The sequence below is a fragment of the Passer montanus genome, unplaced genomic scaffold (assembly GCF_014805655.1).
Source record: "Passer montanus isolate IOZ18808 unplaced genomic scaffold, ASM1480565v1 scaffold77, whole genome shotgun sequence".
In the NCBI taxonomy this organism is placed as follows: Eukaryota; Metazoa; Chordata; class Aves; order Passeriformes; family Passeridae; genus Passer; species Passer montanus.
In genome coordinates this window covers 65,137-77,280 of record NW_024372923.1, presented here as the reverse complement: position 1 = coordinate 77,280, position 12,144 = coordinate 65,137, and the positions used below count along the sequence as shown (strand labels likewise).

Here is a 12,144-nt window from a genome sequence, read left to right as displayed (position 1 = left end):
TGTTCCCTTTCCTGGCTGGCAGCCCCTGTCCCCTGCACCCCAACAAAACCTGTCTGCACCCCCTCTGCAGCTGCTGGAACCACAGAACTGATTGGTTTGGGTTGGAAGGGACCTTAAAGCCCATCCAGTTCCACCTCCTGGGACACCTTCCACTATCCCAGGTTGCTCCAAGCCCTGTCCAGCCTGGCTCTGGACACTTCCAGGGGTGGAAGGCAGCCACTCTGGGTTTGTTGGCTCAACCCACTCATAGAGGAAAAAAAATAAAAAAATCACTGGCTAAGACTCCAGGGACTCTCCAGCATCCGTGGGCACACAGAGCAGCATTAAATCAGGAATGCTCAGGTGTTCTGTGCTTGCAGGGTGCCAGCATAAGGCACTGTTCTGGCACTGCTGCTCCTGAGCATGTTTACAGCACAAGCAAGGGCCCAGGCCAGATTAAACTTCAGATATTGAACCATTTGCTTCAAGGGAGTTACATCAGCAGCTGACTTGGCCTGTCTCTCTCTTATTTGCTTCTCTCTGCCTTTGAAAACAATGCTCTGCCTTGGTTTTATCAATCAGAGCAGGATGGGAGGACTCCATGCAGCACCAAGGAGCCTGGAGGATATTTAGCTACAGGAAAAAGACAAGCAGAGAGGAGGAACCTGTGCTTAAAAAAAAGGAAATCTCTAGTAAAACCCAAATTGTGCAGCTGTCTCAGCTGTGCCCTTTCTACAGCACATTTCAGCACTCTCATCTGCATTTTCACAGAAATAAAGTGGTTTTCCATCGGTATGGAATTCACCAATGCTGTCAAAGGCTGGACAAGCTGATGCAGCTCGGTGTTCTGCAAGGGACAAGTGTTGAGAACTTCACTGGGGAAAGTTCCACTGCAGCCTTGTGCAGGTGCTGAGAAAAGGGATAAAAATAGGGACAAAGATAAGCGAGGACCATCCCCTGGGCTACGCTGCTCAGGACACGGCTGCTGGTGCTGTGCAGATGAACACAGCCTGTGGAAGCCCTGGAAAATTCCCTGAGCTGCCACCAGCACCAGCTGAGCTCAGGAACTGTGTATCTGCAGGCAGGAGGGAGAGGAACACACTTTGGAGAGGCAGCTGCCAAGGGCTCTGGTGTTGCTCAGGCAGGACAGGGTGGCTGCCAGCCCAGGCTGGAAGAGCACGTCCTGCCAAGACATCCAGGCACCAGAGCAAAAGGGAATGAAAGAAGAAAGGCCATTAGCTTTGGATGCTGTCAGAGAGGGCTGGAAGTGGTTTAGTCCCATACATCAAGACCAGCTGAGCCACGTGTCCCCCCAGGTCCTGCTGCCTCTAGCTTCAGGTAGCAGAAACTGGCACCAGCCCCTCCTCTTGCAGCCCTTTATCAGCTTCAGAAGAGGAGAAATGGAAACCTGAGCTGTCTCTGCTGCTGCATGAGCTGGGAGGATGTGAGGCAAGAGGGGAAGCAAAATTGCAGCTGATGTGGTCAGTGCCAGGCTGCTTTGCAAAGTGCACACTGCCTCCCTTCCCAAGGGCTGCAGATGAGAGTTGACTGCAGTGTCTGTCATGGGACAGGCAGAGAGCAGAACTGTCAGGTCCTGAGTAATATTGCTTTTCCTCACTCACCTGATTCATTCCTCCTTTATTTCTCCTACTCTCATTGCAGATTGATCTCTTTTCTGATATTCAGGCTGTTTTTTTGCAGAGCAGCACATTAGCACACAGCATGGCTCTGTCCTGAGCACACACTGCTCCCTTGAGGTTTATTATGCTACCAATAAATAAATTAGTTGTTAATAAACCCCCCTCAAACTCACACTTCTCTTTTAGACTGAAGATAATTAAATTCATGCATGAGTTAGTAATTTCTGTGACTGGACACTGGAATACACTGGAAGGTGGAAGGCTGTGATCAGATGTGCACACTAAGGCACCGCAGGATTTACTCTGAGCTTCCTCTGCAAAGCTGATTCAAATATTATGGTAACCAAACTGTGGTCAAGAATTTGATAAAGATATGTGAAGATCCTCTCACAGACAGAGCAAACCACAGCTTGAACATGCAATGAAGGGTGATAAGGCTGTGTCTTGGCACTGCCTGCAATCAGCTCTCACAACCAACTCGCTGACACCAGCTTTAATAAACATTGCCTAAGACATTAACCAACATGAATGAGAACACAGCTTTTCACAGTGCAAACATAGGCTGGAACTCTTTCCATTTAGTACTTGAAACAGGCTTAATGATCAGGATGTGAGGCCCTAAGAATGCCTCTGGTTGTGTTTCTGCACAGAGGGAGTGCCTCTGCCTGCTCGCTCCCATTACACATTGCTGGTACCCAGCAGATGGGAAAGAACTCATAAAATAAAATCCTGGCTGGGTTGGTAACACAGGGAGCAGGAAAGGGAGGGTGGAGGGATGATCCTTCTCTGCAGAGCAGCAAGCGATGACTATTTCTTCACAGAAGTTGTTATGAGTGTCACTGAATTACACAGTGACAGCACTGAATTTATCCACGTGTGGAATGTTTTTTAAGAATACTTTTATAACTTCATTTAATGACAGAACCTGTTTTTCCCAATCCTTAGTCAGCCTAGAAGACTTCTCTGCCCAACTTTTGTCTTGGGCACGTTTTGATTTCTCTCCTGGCAAGCCAATTTACTACAAAATCTGTGCGTTTTCTTTAATCAGGCAAGAGGAACAGATCACAAGCCACTTTATTAAGAAAGGGTAATTATTCTCAGAGGATAATTAAAAAGTAGGGACACATGAAGTAACCTGACCCAGTTCTGGAGAACAGTGGAAGGAGCTGGCAGCTCTCAGGGGCCTCCATCCCTGGGGAATCCTTGATGTCTGCAACGAGGCAGCTCAGGGATGTTGATTCTGATTTCAGCATCAGCCATGGCCACCAGATAAATCCCTAACCCAAGGAAGGAAACCCCAGGTGGGCACTGAGAGGGGCTGAATCCACACTGCCACATTCCACAGCAAGCTCACAGGTGAGCAGGGGCAGTGGGCACCTCTGCCATGAGCATTTCTAGCTGCTGCCACACACCAGTAATGGAAAATTCATTATTTGTAAATCAAAATCTCTAAATCACAATGAGTAGAAGGGGGGAAGCAATTCTTAGCCCCTGCCAAGACCCAGCTACGATCTGATGCACCTGGAAGCTGTTTCCAGAGGTACAGGGAGACACTTGGAAAAGCCTCAAAGTCATTTTTCTCTGCTCTAACTTGCAGGCTACAAAAAGGAATGAGGATATTACACAGCATTGCAGAATCAATAGTTATTGTGGGAATCATTGGTTTGATGTCAAGGCCAATTAGCTGCAAGTGGAATTAGCACATACCCCGAGCTGGAAGACAAGAACATGTTCTTCCCCAGATGGGAAAGATGTTGGCCAGGTGTGCACAGAAATTCTGGAACTGGCATCACATTTCCCAATGCTGACAAATCTCACAGCCCTCAGGAGCCTGCAGCAATGGCCTGATCTGTCCTGGACATGGGGCAAACAGAGAGGAGAAACCTGCAGCCCAGACTGACCCTTTGCATCTGGAATTTACACCCAGGAAAGGCCAGACCTGGCCAACAGCTGCTCACCCTGTGTCAGGTCACCCAACACACCAATCTTATCCCCTCACCTTCCCAACTTTTGCCCTGATTTGTGCCAGTAGAAGTTTTATTCCATGCTGCAGACAGGATTTATAGCATTTCTTGGACTGATCTATGCCTGCTTTGGCCACTGAGAAAGAGTTCAACACTTGAGATGGAGGAAAAGTGTGTCACATTAAAGGAAATAGGCTGCACAGATTTTAATTGACTTTAAAGATCCAACAGAAGCAAGACAAAGGAGCCAACTTGCAGGACTCCGTGCAAGGTGGTGCAAAACTGAATGTTTAATCCAAATTTAAATCTCATTCTGAGAGCAGCCAACAGTGGAGAGACTTTGCAGAGGTCAGGAGGGTGAGAGCCTGGGGAGGGGGCACATCCCTGCATAACCTGGGTGGGCAGCAGACCTTAAAAACCACAGAAGTGTAGAATCAGAAAGTATCCTGAGCTGCAAGGTCCCACAGGGATCATCAGTCCAGCTCCTGGCCCTGCACAGACACCCCAACAATCCCACCCTGTCCCTGGGAGCATTGTCCAAACCCTCCTGGAGCTCTGGCAGCCTTGGGACCATGCCCATTCCCTGGGGAGCCTGGGCAGTGCCAGCACCCTCTGGGGGAAGAGCCTTTTCCTAAAATGTTCATGTAAACTGAGCCCTGAAAGCAGGAGAGCTGCCCCCAGCACCCTTGTGCACTGGAGGTGACAATGCCAGCTGGGGACATCCTCTGGGTGAGGAAGGAGGGGGACAACAGGGTCCCTTCCAACCCAAACCACTCAGTGGTGCTGAAACCTGTGGCAATCCCACCAACACCTGCAGAGAACCCTGACGGCTCTGTGCTTTACAAGACTTTTGCACAAACAGCCAGGACGGTGGGGAAGCCCCAGGCTGTGGCTCAGGGATGTGCACGAGCCAACGATGCCATCCAGAGGTGCTCGGGTGCAGCACAGAACTCTGTAATCTAAAGGCAAAGACAGGACCTTTGTATATCTTCAATATCAGATTTCAAACTAACCTCACCACCAAATCATTACATTTTATTTATTTTTTTTAAATTTTATCCTGCCCATTGCTTGTTTATTTTCTGTCTGTCCTCACTGTGTGCCTTGATTTTCTAAGTATACTAAACAAGTCACTCTGAAGAATATAGATACACCTCTGACCTCTCCTGGCAAACAGGAGTTACTTCATTTTACTTCCAGCTGCTGACAGCAGGCCTGGGACACAGGGAATTGAGAGAGACTCATCTGTGTTTGACTGCTCTGCAATAGTGCCTGGGCTGGGAAAGCACCAACCACACACTGAAACAGGGAACACAATCCTTGTTCCCCGTGTAGGACAGCCAAATATTCCCTGTCAGCTGTGAATTCATGACTCAAACTTGACACAAGAAAATGCCTCTCTAGCATATGATGACACATATTTATGTGTTTGTGTACACAGTTTGTGCCAGCTGCCTGAACAGCGTGGATGCAACATCACCTGGGGAACGTTTTATGATGGGCAAAGCAAGGAACAGGAGACTTCTGGTCAGCAGCAAAAACCTAATTCACCTTTGTGTGCAAAGATACCTTCTGAAACAGGGAACACAATCCTTGTTCCCCGTGTAGGACAGCCAAATATTCCCTGTCAGCTGTGAATTCATGACTCAAACTTGACACAAGAAAATGCCTCTCTAGCATATGATGACACATATTTATGTGTTTGTGTACACAGTTTGTGCCAGCTGCCTGAACAGCGTGGATGCAACATCACCTGGGGAACGTTTTATGATGGGCAAAGCAAGGAACAGGAGACTTCTGGTCAGCAGCAAAAACCTAATTCACCTTTGTGTGCAAGGATACCTTCATGGGCACCTGGATCTGTGTGGCAACAAAATGTGGATTTGCAAAGTGATCCCATTCATATCAGAATAAAATCAACCACTGAATCCTTATTTTCTCCATTAGGAACCTCATGGGATTAGAGCCATAGAAAGTCCTGAGTTGGAAGGGACCTGCATGGATCATCAAGTCCAGCTCCCGGGACTACAAAGATTACAGACAAATAATCCCAAAAGCACAAATTATATAACTACTTTTAAAATCTTTGGTACTTCCCAAGCTTTACTGAGATACATATTTGATTTTCAGATGTACTATCTTAAAATTATAGAAAACACAATACACTTGTACCTGAATTTTTTTCCTAGAAACCATCACTTACTGGTCCATTAGAATTAAGGCACATGGTATTATTTTATCACCTTACACAAACGAAAAAGGAAAATTAAGGAACATAAACAAGTATATATAGATAGATACACCTCTGACCTCTCCTGGCAAAGGATTGACTTGAAAACAAGCAAAATAACTTTTCAGATAGTTTATGACAAGTATAATTTTCATGTGCTGTATCCCTCCCCAAAGGAGCATCCTTCTTTTATAGTCTGAGGATTTGAAAGTGAAGATAAACTGTGAAAATACAAACCACATCAGAGGGCAAAGGGTGTGGCTGAACCATACTTCAAGGAGGCATGGTTGAGGGTGAGGGGAGATGGTTAAAATGAGATTTTGAGTGTTGGGATCAGAATGCCAAATGGAGGGACAGATCTCTGCACTGCATTTGGAGTCACCTTGAGCTGCCCTCACACCCAACCTGCTCAGCACTGGGTCATGTCCTGTTTAGAGGTGCACTCTGGGTGAGCCCCCCTCAGCAGCTGGCCTTGTGACAGCGCAGTGAGAGCTGTCACAGCTCATGGGGACAGCTGCACAAGGAGGGGTTTGCATTTGGAGCCATGAGTGACCCTACAGAACTCTGGCAAGGCGAGAGCCGGGGAAGCAGCTCTTGTGTTTCAGACACCTCAGTGCTGAATGTGTGTCTGGAGGGAAGGGCAGACATATGGAGGAGCCCTTCCTAAAACTCTGAGGGATGAATAACCCACAGGCTGGCTGAATCAGCAGGCCAATTTTATAATCCCAACCCTGCTACAGCTTTCAGACATGTCTTGTTTCAAAAGTACAACGCTTTCATGCAGCAGCAGGAAAAAAAATAAGCAAACCCCAAGAAATACACCAGTTCTATGTGCTGTGATGAAAAAAATACAGAAGGAATTTAGCAGAAAGCATTTCTTCAAAAGATGTCCTCCCCTTCCTGCTACTTCCACACAGCATTTTACTACAAGAAAATACCAGCATCCACCCAAGCTGTGCTGCACAAGGAGGTGCTTGGGCAGACAACAAACGCAAAGCTGCACTGACAGCAAGGGGAAAGGTGGGGAAAAGGCATGGAGGAAGCCTGGCGTGGTGGCTCTGCTCTGCTTGCAGGGTGAGCACTGACCTGTACTTGCCCGTCCGCACCTGCAGCGCTCTCATCCCGCACTGCTGCGCTCCCCCGACATCACTCACGATGTCATCCCCGATCATGATGGCCTGTCAGGGCAGTGAAATACAGCACAAGTTCATTTCCGCCATTTGTCACCCTCCCCTGACACAACAAACAGCTTGATTTGAGGTCTAATGCTGCCGGTGGACAAATTAAACACGATAATATTGTCGTGTTATTGATTAAAAGTCATCCTACCCTGAGGGAAATTCATGCCAGAGCTCCTCCAGCAGTGTACTGGCTCAGCACACACCTGTACAATTTGTAATCAATCACAGAAATCAAAGGGATTTGGGGCACAGTTGAAAGAAAATGGTGAGTTTTATGAAGTTAGGCCTCTTCTGTTCCTAACAATCCATCCCTGCTATGCTCCAAGCAGCTTAAATTAAGCTTAACTTCTTAAATCTGGTGTTCTACAGGCTGGTCAGAAGCTTAAGCTTGTAATCACTGAGAGCTTGATCCCAACCTGTTCTCAGGTTGATACAGAAATTCAGGAAATCTCTGTAAAATGCAATTTATTAATTTTTGCACAGTGTGACACAGTACATACAGGCCTAGCACTGTTTGTGTTACCATCAGTTTAAGTAAAAGCAAATATTAATAAACAAAAATGAGTGGATTACCAAAAAAGTAACTGGTTGTGCTAAGATTTGTCTGGTGTTTGACAAAAAGAGTGCACAGAGCACCTTCCTGCCTCTGTTAAAGATATTTACTAGATCAGATTGGATTGTATCAGCCAAGGGGTCCTTTCTGTTTACAAGCACATCACCAAAATTTCAAGTGCTTATCATCCTGCATTACAAATTACTGCGTTTATTCTAATTTAAAATGATTGGGGGAATGTAATTTTATAGTTTGAGCAAAACTCAGTATATACACGAAACAGCAATTTTCCATTAATGATCAAAAAATCCCCAGCCAAGCACCATTACCAATTCTCCCCAAGCTGCTCCAGGATATTTAATCACACTCAATCACTGGCTTTAAGAGATTACAATTCCTTTTTCTTAGAGAATTCCTTCCAACACCTCCCTGAGGGTGAGAGGGCACAGACCTGCACCACCTCATGCCCTCGCTCAGCCCAAATCCCAACATTCGGGATGTAAAGGCAATTTCAGTCCTGTGTCCTAACAACCCTAAAAAGAATTTATTCTGACAAAGAAGGGCAGAGCAGGGCAGCCTCTCCAACCAAGCTCTCTCCTGCTCAGCAGGGCTGTATTTTAGCCCATCCAGGGAAGTTTTCCTGCAAGACTCTGGCAGCTCTGGAAGTGCAGCTGCAGCTGAGCAGCGATGCCTGTCCAGGCCAGCTTGTGGCACACGCATACAAAAACGTGCTCCAGCCCCTAGGGATTTCACAGATTTACTATCAGTGAAGGGCAATAATCACTAAAGGAGGAGCAATTATTCCAAAATCATTTAGGATTTAAAAAATCATTGGCAAGAAGATAGAGGTCAAAAGGTGCGCTGTCAAGGGAAATAAAAAAACCTCTACCTGTCAAACCTGGGTTTAACTTCCTCTCTGACTGCAATATGGCAAGAAGAGAGAGAAAGATATAAAACTGAAAGGTCACATAGCCACTGAAAGCAGGAATTAAAAGATCTCCATTTGTGTTCACATTTTACACAGAGATCACAGCGTTAATCTGTTCAATCCTTCTGCAAAAGTTACTTTTTTTTAGATTGGCTACAAATTAACTAAAAAGAAGGGGGGAAATGCAGTGAGTCTCTGGGTTTAAGACAAATCCTCAAAGAAGGAGGATGGGTGTAATTTCTATTTCCCTAAGATGGTGAGAGGTGGTGTGTGGTCGCACACACACAGCAAATAAAGCACATGTGCCAAAGCTGAGGGAAAACACTGCTCTCAAAAGGTTCCATCAGGCTCAGCCCAGAGGGGCAGGGAGAACAGAGGAGATCAACACAACCCCCAGGAATTTGGGGTGGAAAGGCAAAATATAATCCCCACAGTCAGCAATGCCACTGGTGCTGCCTGTGCCACAGACCTTGAGCAGCCAAAATTAATAAATCTTTAGAGATGCTGTTGGGGTGGGGGGTGGGAACCTCAGGTAGGTTTGGTCCACAAACAGAGTTTCAGCGTTCAGTATTGGGTCACAGAAAAATGTCTGACCAGAAAGGGAATTACAGAGTAAGGATTAAAGGAGGTAGGAAGATGAGAATTTAGCCAGCCCTCAGATGGGGGATTTTGGAGGCTGGAGCGCATGCAGGATGCAAACAGAGATGCACAGAAGGCAGTGTGCTAACTCCACCAGAATATTTAGCACAGAGAATGCTGCTGGAGTCAGACATATTTATGCCTAAACAGATTTTTTTGCTATAGATTTAACAACTTTAATCAAGTTAAATGTGCAGGACCATAAGAAAATAAAGCTTATACACCAAGCTTGGATGTACTAAATCTCTTTACACAAGAAATACAATACATTTACTTTTCTCCCTGTTCTCCTTCACCCAGGCTCCAGGATCCCACATTAGTGTTTATTTTGTTTCTAAATTAGAACTCCAAAGGTGCAGGGCCAGACAGTTCTCACTAAACTTTCACATGGACTGAAGCTTCAAACTTCCCTTGGCCACGTTTATTTTGGGATGGAAGACCTTGCCCTGTTGGGCTGGTGGGCAAGGAGGGGATGCTGGCCCAGGAGCAGGTCCCCTGTGCCACCCCTGGGTGACCTCTCTCTGCTCTCATGCACCACTAACTCCCACCTGAGGCTTGCAGGTGGCAGGAATGGGAATTGCTTAACTACCAGTAGTTTATGGACTCCAGCATGACCTGCCATAACTCCCATTAAAGCAGGATCATTTGCTACAGAGAGAACTTTTTATGATTATATAAAACTACCAGAACCTTAACATTATTTAGGTTTTATTGTAAAGCTGTAAAAATCATCCACTGTTAACAGCTGCCTTAAAACACATGAATTAGGCATTTCAGTAACCTTTAAGATGTGTTATTCTTTGTCATAGCACTGAATTGTAAGATAGGTCTGGTTACCTCTAAGAGGTTTAAATTTCCAATCTATTAAAGTAATACTGGCAATCTGTTATTTCTAGGCCATTGAGGAAAGGTTAAAATGAAAATTGGACTTTAGGGAGTTCCTCTTATTCTAAGTGCAGGCTGAAAACATCTCAGCAGCAGAAGGCAGAGTCAGGGTCTCAGTAAGAAGCAGTTATCAAGGGAAATGACTGGTGATAACTTTATTGATTAAAGCAGCTTGAGGAATTTCAGAATTGCCACTGTCTCAAATTACTGTGGTGAGACAGCTTTATTAAAAAGATATTTTTCATTAAAAGCCAAGTGAAAGAAAATTGTAGTATGTTTTCAAAAGCACAGCTCATCTAAAATGGTTTAATGATGGTATGGATTAAATGCATTCCACAGGTGGAATAAATTATTGGAATAAACATTTTGTAAAAGCAGAGAAAAGTAAAACCAGCCCCTGCCATGTCACTACAAATGCAGAATTCATTCAGGAAACAGTTTAAAATGTAATGCAGTGCATTACAGGAACTTACTGAAGTGACTATACTGAGGTTTTAAACTGAAAATAATGAGGTTTTATTACTGTGTACCACAAACTAAACCAACCTGCAAATCCTTCTCCAAAAATACATTAAAGTCACAAGGTCAAGCACTCAAAAGTTAGGAAAAGATGCCAGAATTAAGGTTAAGGCAGTTTGCTTGTTTGGAATTTGTTCCTCCTACACATGTGTGAATCATGATCCAGGCTCTAACTCCAGCAGCGTGGATTATTGTTTCCATGGTGGAAAGGATGGAGTGACTGCTGCCTTTATCCAGTGGTGTCTGCTGCACTCCTCCTTGGTTAGGAGCACACTCCCTTCACTTCCCAACTCTCTAAATATTAAATATTATACCTACAAACCAGACATATCACTACAACAGATGGATGGCATTTAACATTAGAAACTGTATGAAAAAAAACAACCCAAAACTCTGACAAAATACAAAGTTAGGCACCTCTAAATATTAAATATTATACCTACAAACCAGACATATCACTACAACAGATGGATGGCATTTAACATTAGAAACTGTATGAAAAAAAAACAAACCAAAACTCTGACAAAATACAAAGTTAGCCATGAGCAGCAGACATGGCAAACAGCAGAGGAGGAGTAAATAATCTTTTCTGGGGACTATTCCTGCTTTTCCATACCCCAAACAAACAGCCCTGAAGCTGATGGGAACCACTCTCCAGGGCTCACCCTGTGGGACCAGCTCTGCCAGCCTGATTTGCGTCCTGGGCAAGGATTTAGAGACAGCAGTTCTGCACCTGGGATGCTCCAGGGACAGTCCAGGCTGGGCTAATTCCTGGGAAGACAAGGACAGACTGAAGGCAGCACAGAAAAAAGCAGGGGGACTGAATGGAGGGAAGCAGCAGACCTAAAACACAGTTTTAGTAAAAAACAACTCCTGCAATGATAACAAGTCTAGAGATAACTGGATGGAGAAAATGTCCAGGAAGTTATTTTGGTTGTTAACTAGAGTAAAACTAGAAATAAGGAGATGCAGTTTAAATGGGAAATATCCTGATAAATCTCAGGAAAAGCTGCCTTCCCCCAAGACCCAGTGGGCTGAACACCATCCCCAGGGCACTGACAGTTGTTTGGCTCTCTGAAAAGCACTGTGGACAAAACATTAATAGCTGTGGAGCATGGAACACTCCTGCACGGGGAAGGAGATGGATGAGATGGCCCACTAGGTCTTTTCCATCTCCCCACTCTGTAATAAAGCAAAACCCAAGCACATGCTGAATTACAGGGCCATAATTTCATCTCCAGGCTCCAGGGACCTACAAGCCACCCCAAACTTCACTCCTGTTGTTTATAATGTCACCCAAACCCCCCTGATGGAATTATTGTGTTGTAATTCACTGCTGTTTGTGAGGCTTCTCATACTCATCCTTATGTCCTGTGTGACAGAACAACAAATCAATGAAGAGGAGCTGGGAACAACTGCAGAGAGGAGAAAATGGGCTGTGCTGAGGAAGCACAGCATGTTTCTGGAAAGCCAGAAACACAGGAGGGGGTTTTGGGGTCAGTCAGTGCATCCTATTCACCAGAATGATAAAATATTTTACTTCTGCCTTTTTCTTTTACTAAAAAAAAAAAAAAAAAAAAAAAAAAAAAAGGGGTCCCGGGGTGGGGCCCCACAAAAAAAAACACA

At 45.1% G+C, this 12,144-nt stretch overlaps 1 protein-coding gene across 1 annotated transcript in view; it reads right to left on the bottom strand.

Moving 5' to 3' along the window:
- LOC120512730 (phospholysine phosphohistidine inorganic pyrophosphate phosphatase) overlaps positions 1–12,144 on the bottom strand; it is a 71,099-nt gene that overhangs the window by 42,608 nt on the left and 16,347 nt on the right. The window contains exon 6 of the mRNA XM_039731371.1: positions 6,900–6,991. Coding sequence (XP_039587305.1) covers positions 6,900–6,991 — 92 coding nt within the window. The remainder of the gene's footprint in view (positions 1–6,899; positions 6,992–12,144) is intronic.